The following is a 12,612-nucleotide window of genomic DNA, read 5'->3' as shown; positions in this document are numbered from 1 at the left end:
ATAAATACAGAACAAAATATTTTATATTTAAGGCTCTTCCAGCCTCCAAGCATTTTGAGATTTGTCCGATGAAAGGTGAGTTAATAAATTCAAATTCAGTAACACATTTCTATTATTCACTTCAAAGCCTATGGCCACTAATGTATTATTTTTGCAAGAAATGGCAAATATACACTTTCCTGACTTTTTTCAATAAAAATTGGCATCTCCATAGCAAAATCCAATAATTTTCTTACAAGTGAATCATGAAAAGCGAGAAATAAGGAGCTAAGAAAAAAAATCCATAATCTACTCAAATAGTATAATAAAAAAACAAGGAATTAAAATATAAATGTTTAGTGTTTCTGCTTTTTTAAAAAAGATAAAAAACCTAGAGTCACCAGCACAGACATTTCAAAATAAATGTCTTACCTCATATGCATAGCCCAAGGAAGAAAACTGACTCTTTAAGTAGCAAAGTTTGTACACACTGAAGACTGAGCAGTGGATGATTGCCAAAATTCCTGCTTTGGGCCTAGAAATGGGAAGTAATTCAGATTAATGTTCAATCTTTTCTTCTTTGTTAACTCCAGAGAAAAAGAGAATGTAGAAATAGTCTGTGATGTGCTCCACTTACACCAAGTCATCTTTCTTAACCCTGTAGTTAAGTTTTTATAGTATACACCTTACATGGACTTACAACACTGAATTTACTGGAGGTGAGAATACACATACTCACAAACTATATATGAGCTCCTACAAATGTAGCTGCATATATAGCTATTGTCTTTTGATCTCAAAAATGACAACAACAAAATTCTGAATAGTGCTCCACGAGTAGTTCAGAATCTTTTCCATGGGTCTATTTCTCTAAATTTTTACTAATATACATTATTAACTCCCTGAGTTATACACATCTCTGGCATATTGACAGATTTTTATCTATCCTGAAATGAACTGTTCTGTCTGCACAAGTGAAAGGTGTTCCTTTCTGAAAACATAATGAACAGCAGGTGCAAAGTGGCACTGGCACCTTAATCTCAAAGGAAGCTCCTATTCCACATTTCTGCTCTGGCAGAGCATATATTCTCTTTGTAAGAAACTGTAGCTGTCATTTACTATTCTGTAGGGTCACAGTGCCCGTATGGACTACTTCTATAGTGTACATCTCACTGGGATGGAGTATTCAAGATCCAATTTGATTTGAATCTGTACTGATTAAATTTAGTCTTTCACTTGATTTTGGGAATACTCTGAGCTACACTGTGTACTTTTCATATACCATCACTGAATCTGACACCTACGGCATGCTACACAGGACAGACACAACATGGTGCTGTCTGAGCTTGAGCAGCACTGGGAGAGCCTGCAGGTCTCACTGGCCTGCCAGTGTCCCAGACTCAGAGATGCAGACCCAAGAAATGCAAGCACAGAGGGTGACATGCCTAGTCCACCCCATAACTTTTCTGTAAGTGACAATATAGATATAGCCAGTAATTGCTATGGGAACAACTCCTGGGTCTAGGTGCTGGCTAGCTGTGTATTATTTTCCAGTCAACAGATAGCAACATATGTGTCCAAGTGTATCTATATTTCTCTATCAATATAATTTCTAACACACTTGAGATTTCCATATAATGACAAATAATGCATAATGAGAGAAGTAAAAAAACCAAGAGTGTTTTATATGTTACCTGTTCTCCATAAGTAGTCCAAAAGACTTCAGGGACAGAATGATAAAGCCAATTTGCAGGACAACAGTTCCCTATGATATAATCTGTTAAAAAGTAGACAAATAATTCATTTTGAGAGAAACTGAGTTTTAACAGAACAGTAGCTTCAACTTCCTCACTCAGTGATGTTAGTATCTGCTTTTAAAGTAATTTTTTACTTAAAATTTTACAACAAAAATAACTGGTCTGTCTGGATAGAACACTTATCTGGAGTAACCACCTTTACAGTTGTTTCCTGAATGCTGTATTTCCAAAATAATGTTTAAGTATTCCCTTCTGCACTACGCGTTTTCCCAAAGTTACTTGATTCCCTTATGCCTCCACCCAAGAGGGAACAAACTTATTTCTAGAAAAAAATCCCAGCAGCCCTGTTCTTTTTCTTCATCTTATGTTACCAGGTCTTTACAATAGTCATCTATGAATCCAAATGGTTACCAAAACCAATAAGAATTCACAGTGAGAGCAAGAATTCACATGACATGACAATATGACCAGATTTACGAAGAAACAAAATTAATGTTGTCTCTTCATGACAACTTGACACTTGGTTCCCAGTTCAGCAAAACTCTGCAACTCATATCATTAACTTCAATCAGACTTAAAACACTTTTAAACATTAACATGTGTGTTAGTACTTGGATGAACGGGAGCATGAGGATTTATGTCCTTAAAATTTGAATTGAAATTATATAAACAAAATTCAGGAAAGCAGAAATTATTTTCATTGTGAAGTTTGAGTTTTTTCTTTTCATTTATTAAATATTTTTTGTATTCTGCACAGCTGCCTTTGAAAATCAAATATTTAATCAGTTTTCTTGTTCCCTCCCTGACTTCCTTTCAAATATTGGTTTTGAATAGCCTTTGTTTTTTCATTTAAAAAACAACAAAAACCCCAAACCAAAAGTAGTGGATCTGGCTGAGTTATAGGAATCCTTTCTGGCTTCAATAGCAATAAGGTTTATGAACAACATCTTGCACTTCAGGATTGCAGGCACTGGAAAAATAAAAATCTATGAATGTCTGCCCTGATTTCAATGAATCCCACTCGGTGACATGCCCAACTTCCTCCAGTGGTGGCCTCTACCCCTTGAAGAGATCTAAGGTAAGTATCTGTGAGCGTGGGAGGCCACAGGAGGATATGCTCAAGTTTTACAGCTGTGTGAACTTACAGTGCCAATGTTTGCAAAACACATCAAACCACACACTCAGGCTGGGCAGGTTTCTGTTGTTTTACTGAAGAATCACAAGCACCTACTTAGATATCCTTAACAAACAGTTACTGCACAAAGAAAACACAACCCCAGCAATGAGCGAGCTAAACAGCAGCCTCACCACTTTACAAGCCAGAACACACTTCTCACAAATGACCCCTGTCAAGCCACTCTGTTGCCCAGATTTATATCAGGATAGATCAAACTCATTACTGCATTGCTACATTTCCAATCTGTTCCATCCCTCCTTATAAACTTACAAAACCTCAGACTGAGGTTATATATACTACTATATATAGACCTTGAGAAAGGATATTCTTTACACTTTTATTACACTCTTACTCTGGGCATCTGCCATCAACCATCACAGGAGACAGAATATTGAGCTAGATATTGAGGGGGACTCAGTATAGCAGTTATGTGTTGAGATTGTCATTTAAGTCAAGAAAGAAAAAAAATGCTCTAATGGGCTCTAATCTTTTATTAGGGTTTGTATCACTTGGAATACATTAGCAAATTCCAAATACAAGCTTTAAAATTTGTCAATAATAGATTAAACTGAGGGTGTTTTTTTTGAAAACTTCAATTTCTAGAATCCAAAAATCCCCCAGCTATCGTAAGTTTAAAAGATTTTCCATCGTTAACACAAAACAATTTTTTTTGAAGTGACTAGATTTTTGGAGAGAGCTTTTTTATGAAAATCAGGCACAGACTCTATTTAAGTTTAATAAAAGAAGTAATTCTTAAACTGCTCATCTAGCCACAGCAAGTTCAACTCCCACTTCAGCTTCCTGTAGAAACCGGGTCATACAAAAATTCAAGAAGTGAGCAAAGAAAAACATGATTTGGCACAGGCATAAGGGAACTCACCCATAAATTTCTTAGAAATGCTTTGATATGTTTTTCAATGATTGTTACTTGTCAAATAAAGGAGTTTGCCAGGGAACCAGGGATGGGATTCAAGACTTTCCTCCTCAGAGACTGTCCTCACTTTTAAGTTAGAGAATTACACTGTTTTTTAAACTTAGTCCTTCAGGCCAGGTGGGTCTGATTTTGCTTTGCATTTCCAGTGCAATGCACTAGCCTCTACAGACTACTTTAAAAATGTTCCCATAGCGGTAGGGCACTATTCTGAGAAAAGGAATGTAAGGTTTTCTATCCCCCTCAGGCAAGCAAGAGAACGGAACATCAAATCCAAATTTCAAGCAAGTCATGTAATTGCTACATTACAATATATGGCTAAGATCACACTTTATGGAAAACTAACTAACCTGCAATGTTTTTGAGACAACAAAAGTTAACATTTGTCTTCAGGAAGGATCCAGCAGTACCTGCTCTGAATGAATAAGGGTAACTCCAACTTCCAGTTTAAAGGAGCAGCACGATGTCATGTTTTTTTGCCCTTCCAGTGTTTCCGAGCTGGCTGGCATTAGACAACCAGTCACCAAGTCCTAGGCATCTGGGTTTCCCTGTGATTCCAGTTTCAGAAAACTGAAGTGCTGATTCATTCTACCTTCATTTAAGTACCTTAACTGAAGTGCCTAAAAACCTGTCATTAACCTAAACTTTTTCTGTAATCAAGTGGAGAGAGAGCACTTTCTGAATGGTTCTGTATTTCTTGCCATTAGCTAGACTGTAAGTCCAGAGGTTAAACTGGGTCCCTGCACTAAAAGCTGGATTTCAGTGGATGGTGGAAATATTTCTCCAAAACAGATGCTATTGGGTCAGATTTTAGTGGTGTTTTTTCTCATAACTTCTATCAATTCTTTTTTATTTGTTTAAAGATATATTTTAATCGCCAGTTCTAGAAGAGTAGGAAAAAAATAAAAATTACTCTTAAAGTTAACATATTTTCAGGAAACAATAACAATTTTTACTATTGTTGTTCTATTATATTGTTGTTGATGGACCTTGAAATAATGATAAGCTTGATACTAGAGACACCGTAATATAGTAGTTCAGACTGCAGCTTTCTCTCCACAAAGAAAGTATTGAATACAAGAATTTAGAGTGTGACCCTGCATACTTCTCTTAAACATTTTCTCTAAGATGTGCAAAATTGGAGCCTGGAGTTATCATTTGACTCTCCACATTCATCTAACCACAGAAGAAAAAAGCATAGATTAAGAACTTGAAAGGAAATTAATAAATTGCAGTTAAATTTTAAACATGGATTTCCAGAAAAAAATGGGAATAGAAATACATTTTAATGGATGTTAGTAAATCAGAAGAACTGAAGCAACCTTACAATTTAGGAAAATCAAACTCAAATATAAACAAGCCTTTATCTTTAAACAGTTAAAATGCTATATGTGGTTCTTTGACATAACAACTACTCAAGCCAGGTATGATCATATTTTACAGATTCTGTTTTTCAGGCCAATTTCCATTTCTCTTCAGATGATCTCCTACTTGAACCATAACATTTTGAACACTAGCTGTTTGTAAAACTTCTTTTGGTCCAATGCCATCAGTGGCCTAGAATGTGAAGGACTGTAGAACTCTAAAGCACAACCCGCAGATCACAGTTAATCACCAACTGGCACTAGTATCAGATTCACACAAATGCATGGCACTGTAATGCCTCAGTACAGCGCTGCAGCCTTCCACTTTAAGTCTTCAGCCTTCTGGAGTGATGAAGGGTGAGGCATAAAGCCTCCCTGGGAACCATGACAGTAGAAGGTGTAAGTTACCCTTCACTGTAGATACACGCACCACTTTCACATACAGCAAAACAAAAGTGTTCCCTCATTTGTGCTCCTAGTCAAGGACTACCAAGAAATTTGCACTGAAATACACCATGATGCCATTTGGGAATAACAGCTTTAGAAAACCACACATGTAGCATAAAATTTAGCATTACTAATTTGCTTCCATAACTTTCTCTTTACAGCTCCACTAGACCAGTTACATGCTGCCTTGATTCTTTTATTTACTTTCAAACACATATCACCCTATGAAGTGGATGCTGGCAGCTGAGGCATCCATTTTCTAGGCATTACTCTACCAAAATCAACAAAATAGTCAGTGGGTTATACCACTAAACTAAACACCATATATTAAATCTACACACTGCAAGTTGCATTGCAAAAAGAATGTGCCTTTTACACCTTCATTACTGCTAGCATCCCTCTTCCCCTTAAAGATAATATGCAGGGATATATATATACACACATTAAATGAGTATTTATATACTGGAGTATTTGTATAACAGAGAAGCCTGTGGGACCACAGCAGGTTCCCCAAGTATAAGTCAGCCACAACTTTGCAATGTGGTTATTGGCTGAAATTAAACAGAAAAAAATATTTCTGTTGGATTTTGATTTTATTGAAAGCTTTAAAAATATCTTGGAGCCTTAAAAAAAAGGGGGAGGGTTATAGAATTTGGGAGTAATTTTACATGGCTTTGCAACCAACAGAATGCCACATTATTATGTTATGGGTTTTTTAGTAATGAAAAAAATAATTCATTTAAGCAAAGGAAATCTGTTCTTCCAAATGTGTATTTAGATTAATAAGGAAATATTCAAATTTGACTTTTATATTTCAAATAACTCATATTGGTTTAATCCCTTTGAAGAATAACATGGAAGCATTTTCTCATCCTGATACATTCAGTGTTCCAAAAGAACTGCTAGGAATGATGTCAGCATGTTTCATAAGTTAACAGATGCCTGCAGTCATTTATATCAGACACTTTCGATATTCAAATAAAGAATGCTAATATAACACTCTGAAATTTGTATTGTTATGTGTCCTTGTATGAATTTATTTTGACTTAGAATTCCTAAAACCAATTGCAAATTCTTAGCAATATTCCATATACAGTACTTGGGGATGTTGTACTGAATGGATATATTAATTGTACTCTCAGCTTTCAAGAGGTCTGTCTTATCCCTTACTACTTTTCATCTAATTGAAAATGCTTGCATATTCATAGCATTATAAGCATAATAAATGTTACAGCATCTATCAGCAATTAAAAAAAAAAAAAAAAAAACCAAAACACTGCAAAATATGTTTAAGGTACACTTCACTTTGATTTATGTGACACATGCAGTTCTGGAGCTATGAGACTTTTCTCTGAATGTACTGCAGTTTTACCCTCCTAGCACTCTCTCTGGGACTGATCCAAATCCCATTTCTTCAATGAGCTTTGGATCAGATCTAGATATGCATAGCTCAGAAGTAATTTTTATTCTCTGGATGTAGTGCAGATCCCTATACAGAAAATAAACACTGCATGCTCTCTCCTATGGAAAATATATATTTGTTCTTTCTTATTTTGCTCTTTTCATAAGCTAAATGTAGGTCATTCAGACTAAAGGTATATGGTTGCTCTTTATGGATAGAGAAATCTAACACTTCCACAGGGCGTGAGACCAAACACTGAGTAACTGTAATCACTTGAGAAATGTAATAGCTGTGTGCTGTGTCTTACGGCTATTATGAAATGGAACTTATACCTAAAAATGAGGAAAACAGTTAGCTTTCTCCATTTATGGAGCTATGCCCCAGTTATGACATAATTCATAGCCAGACAGAAATTTCCAGTTGTATCCATAGACATTTCATAACTCAGTGTAGTGGAAAACTGATATTGAAGAAAGATTTTTGCCAAGTAAAGTTATTCATACACAAGCTTCCTTCTCATGACAGCTTCCCCACTGTACTGCAGAGAACTGCTGGAACTCTGCCTTTGGACCAGCACTTTCCACACCCACACTGAAGGTTTATGTCCTGAGATGAGAGGCTTCTTGTCCCCTGTGCTCTCCTTCTTAACCTTACTACCTTACTACCCCTCAGTTTTCTGCAAAGAATTTTCTACTTGTTTTTCTACAATAAGTTCATAAATGGTGGATCTTCACAATGTTTCCTCCATGACTGCAAGAATTTAATGATCATCTGGGGCTTGGGTGCATTTTTCAACTTCCCTTGTTACTTTTCTTAAACAGCTGCAGTTATCAGGAGTGAAAATAATTCAGATCATCCATTTTTCCTTCCAGGACCAGAAAAAAGTCAAAAAGAGAAAAGAATAAAACAGGAAACAGCTCATGAGCAAACTCCTTACTTCTTGCTGTTAAAGGCAACAGCAACAAAGTAAAAAAACAAAACAGAAAATCCCAACCAAAGAAAAAAAACCTTAGTTTGATGCCCATGCAAATATGATTTGCTTCTGGTATGTAGGAATCTAGAATCTAGAAAATCTTGCAGAGGCTTTTCTCAATATTAAAAAATTGGCAATCACGTGTACTGTTTATCTTGTATACATTGGAGGTATTTATCCTTACCTTTGGCTTAATTTCCTGTCCTCAGAAATTACTTAGATTGGACTAAGCCTCAGATGATTTAATAATCTCCAAATTCCCTCCAGTTGCAGTGTGACCCTTTGTAGAGGTAAATATGATGCACAGAATAACTTAATATTAATCACAAGAGTATGCCTGAGGTAGCTTTTATATTACATCAGGAATGTTACATAAACTACTTATTCTTTGAACTTTTCTCAAAAATTACATCATTCTGCTGATCTGATGTGCTACTCAGAATATGTCTAACCAAAAAAAGGGTGGTAGCAGCTAGTATATGCAGAGGTCTCTGAGCTGCCATAAGCCTGCTGCCACATGTCCAAAGAAACTATTGCAGACAGAGTCCCTCTCCTGCCCTTTGTGCCCTGGGATGCAAGAGGAATGTCCGAGTTGGAAGACCAAAATGTCAACTTTCGGACAAGATTTCTGACAGCTTTGAAATGACGTTTCAGTCCTCTGGAATCCTTCATGAATGGCCACAGTCAAATATGCAAGAGAGACTTATGTCTAGAAATCTGCCTCTTAGTTGGATTCAGACATGTTGGTCACGGGCAAAGGTGTCGGAGCACAGCGAGAGGGGCTGCTCCATGGGGAAGGGGTAGGGGACTGGTGGCAGCCAGTGGACAGGGCCATGGCCCCAGAAGGAACGGTGCTGTCCTGCAACACCCATCAAGGTGGGCAGCGGACAGTAACCACCGGTGGCTGAGGGTTGGAGATCACCAGGTGAGCATGCCAGAACAAGGCAGGTCCACAGGCAGAGGCTGAAGAACCCAGGGGGCCCTTCGCATCCTGGCAGCAGGTCTGTGGCAATGGGAGTAACACAAACACAAGACTGCTCTTTAACCAAGGATGTCTTAGAAAGAGTTTAAGAAGAAGGCCAAAGGGAGTTTCGTCAAACTGATAGATTTTGTAGTGTTTTGGTAGGTGTTTGATTTGTGGGAACATTAGATGCATTAAAATTATGCTTCATAACTAGAAGGTTTTAGCTTTAGTAAAGAAAGAATGAAAAGGAGGTTGGAAGGGTGTGAAGCTATGGAAGCAGTCAATGTCTCGCTTCTTGTAGGCAGAGATGACCGCCTAGTTCACCTTCAGGTAGGCATGGAGGAACCACATCGTGTTACCCAAACACATCAGCCCAAACAAGAGGTGGTAAATATGTGCCTCTACTTGCTGTACTTCTATCAATGCTGTTGCTCCTCCAACTCTGAACTCATGTTGACACCAAGTTTCCCACCTGCAAGCACTGCAAGACCTTTGCAATCTTCCGCATTATTGGCATCTAACAATATGACGAAACTCAGCAACTTAAAACCATATAGTTTCAAGTCTGAGATATATTTTTCCTCTCATGAGGTCTTAGAAACTGAGGCAGAAACATACATCTTCTATGGAACATTTATGATTTTTTAAATTAATTGCTTAACTTAAGCATATTCACCTGTAAATAATTACTATGGTTATTAAATATTGTTTAATAATATCAAACATTATATATTTAGCCACTTATGTTGATTCTTTTTACAGACTCTAGTTATTATTGTAATAGTTTAAATAGGATATGAGTCAGGCTGTAGAGCCTCTACTAAATGCTACATTATTTAAATGTGTTGTGTGCCATATTACTATTAGCACGAGGTGCTATTTCATAAAGACAGGAATTACTTACAGCCACTCTAACAAGAAGTTCAGTATGCAAGTCCATTACTACAGCAAAATGTACAATTGCATAGCAATTAGGATAAGCTGGTACACTTGGATTGAAGGGAACTTCTTTTACAGTGAGCTGTATGAAGCAAAACAGGTTAACAGAATTCAACAATGACCTGCTCCAGCCTTTTATTCCATAGTATTCTTTATACTTACAAACACAAAGAAGATTAAGGGACATAGATAATTGCACAAAGATAATCTACTACCAAACTGACGTACTACCTAGTGTGAGACAGAGTGTAACTCCATGTGTGTGTGTATGTTCACAGCTAAAAGAAAAAGATAAATTACTGTACTCAATAGAACAATTTTGAAAATCTCTTTAGGAAATTAATAATGAAAAGATAAATAAAAAATATATTTTTTTTCCTTCAAACAAAAAGAGAAAAAAACAGCTAAAACATTAATTTCCTTCAGTTTCTGCTGCCATTTCATCTTCCCCTATGCTTTATGACTGCTAATTTGCTAATTTAAAATAGCATGTGTAGAGTTTTTAACATTGATCCAGTAGCATTAGGAGGTCCAAGTAAATTACACAAAATTGAAAGCCTGGGCATGTTCTGTTTACCACTGGGATTTCCTCAGGAAGGCCAAGTCTAGGTTTGCCTGGTCCCCAGCCTGGCCCTTTGAATATGACAGAAAGCTTATTGCAGAATCCAGGTGTGGTCCAAAATGTGTTCCAAATATGAGCCAAGTGACGTAACTGAAAAAAAGAGAGCAAGCAATTTTTCATCGTTAGTAAAAAAAAATTTAATTAAACATTATATTTTATTAATTTTTATCTCTGAAGTAAATTATTTTTTAAAGTCTGTAGAGAGGATAAATTAGGAATAGATGAAGACAGTCATAAATTCAGAAAACCTGACTGAAATAGGCAGGAGCCATATCAAGCCCCTGGCTTATAGTGAGGATTACAATTACTTCTGCCTAGAGGAGAATCTGCCTCTCCTGTAATCAATCCAGAGTATTCAGTGGTACATTGTATAGCTATACTTATGGCAGTTTTAAACTAGAATTTGGTTATTGGGACCTTGACATAACATACCCTCAATAATTAATTACTTTGTAGCTGACTGGAATGGATATAACTGCACAGGCTGTGGTCATCCTTCCAGCCCAGACATCCCTGCAAGTAGAATTTCTCACTCTTTAAGATGCCTCCTTGGGTAAACAATCATGAAAAGCAACTGTAATCTTCAGTATTCCTCTGTCCTCAGTGTTTTTACAGATAATTTTTGTCCAGTTCAAGTAACACCTGTACTAATAAATCTAGGAAGCACCACACTAAGTACTTTTACTTCTTTTTTTCTTTTTCTTTTTTTTTTTTTTTTTTAATTAAAAAACGATACTCAGCCTGTTCTGGAGACTTTGTTGAGACCATGATGGCTGCTATATAATGCTGTCAACACAAATAATTCTGGAGTACCTTGAAAGCAAATATGCAGAAGAGGTAAAAATAGCAAAGATATTAAACCATCGGATTATTTACAAAATAGTAATATTTAGAGAAAACAAACAACAGATTAAAAATACATTTTTGTCTGTGTTTCACTGCATATTGCTCTGCATATGGCAAAATGGACACCATTCAGTCCAAGGCCTGTTATATTGCCATTGTAATTAGTTGATAATTTTACTGTATTGTATTTTCATGATGACTACAAGCTCTGCATATGCTCAATGCAGTGAATAGAAATAATTGTTTTGTAATGAAATACTGCAGAAATTGTAGATAATTTAATGGACTGTGCAGCAATGCAAGGATGGCCTCAACTGTGCCTAAGAGAGGAGTTTCTTTTGAACATGAATGACTGCTGAAGATATCAACCGGTGATACAAACTATAGCTCCTGGAACATGATGGGATCAAATTAATTTACTGGACGTGTTAAGCCATATACAACTTTTGCATCTTCTGCTGCACATGTTCCTGATGGAAGAGGGAAAAAAAAAAAAAAAAAGAAAATCAATGATCAAACTAAAAACTATAGATATTTTTGCCACACTAACTAAACATGAGAGAGAACACCTGTTTTTTACTTACCAAATATCCTGTCCCAGATAATGAGCGTGCCGCCATAATTGTTGTCAATGCAGGAAGGATTTCTACCTATAATAAAAATCACTTATGAAACCAGTAATTGCATATATAAGAATACATGCAACTGAATTATTAAAGGAAATCTGCATAATTATCATCAATTTATAATCTAAAAATATTTTTAAAAGGAAGCTAACCTACCACTCCTTATATGTCTACAAAATTTCTTTTTCCTTACTAGGCTTATTGCTTTCTTTCTACTCAGATTCAAACATACAAATCAAATGCGTCATACCCAAAATTTCTGTGAAATAGAAGGATTCATTTGGAGAGCAAAGTCATTTCAAAATGCATTTATAGAGACAAATTAAAAACAAACAAACAAAAAAAAATTTCACCAATTTATACCTAAGAAAAGATATGTGAAATTCCTTTATGTGCAACCATGTCATTAATGGCTTTCAGCTGTCTTTATCTTCTGTGCCAATGTCTGGTTCTGCCTTCATTATGATTAACTTCAGTGTGAGGAAAACTGATGCTTCTATCTGTTTTCTAGGGAATGTCTTTGCATATAAGCTGTCCTATCAAAGGAATTCACCTAGAAAAGCTCGTGGCTTAGACAGGAACACC

General features: G+C 36.2%; 1 protein-coding gene across 1 annotated transcript; it reads right to left on the bottom strand.

Moving 5' to 3' along the window:
- Positions 1-411: 411 nt before the first annotated feature.
- AGMO (alkylglycerol monooxygenase) lies at positions 412-12,051 on the bottom strand (the record flags this gene model as incomplete). Its single annotated transcript, XM_010082128.1, is given in 6 exon segments — positions 412-514; positions 1,674-1,756; positions 9,899-10,015; positions 10,511-10,645; positions 11,780-11,871; positions 11,986-12,051. Coding segments are annotated over 6 exon segments (596 nt in total), but the record flags the coding sequence as incomplete, so codon positions are not given.
- Positions 12,052-12,612: the final 561 nt, after the last annotated feature.

This window comes from Pterocles gutturalis, unplaced genomic scaffold, assembly GCF_000699245.1.
Source record: "Pterocles gutturalis isolate BGI_N339 unplaced genomic scaffold, ASM69924v1 scaffold14559, whole genome shotgun sequence".
Taxonomy (NCBI): Eukaryota; Metazoa; Chordata; class Aves; order Pterocliformes; family Pteroclidae; genus Pterocles; species Pterocles gutturalis.
Note: the sequence above shows the minus strand (reverse complement) of the source record. Positions and strands in the feature narration are given on the sequence as shown.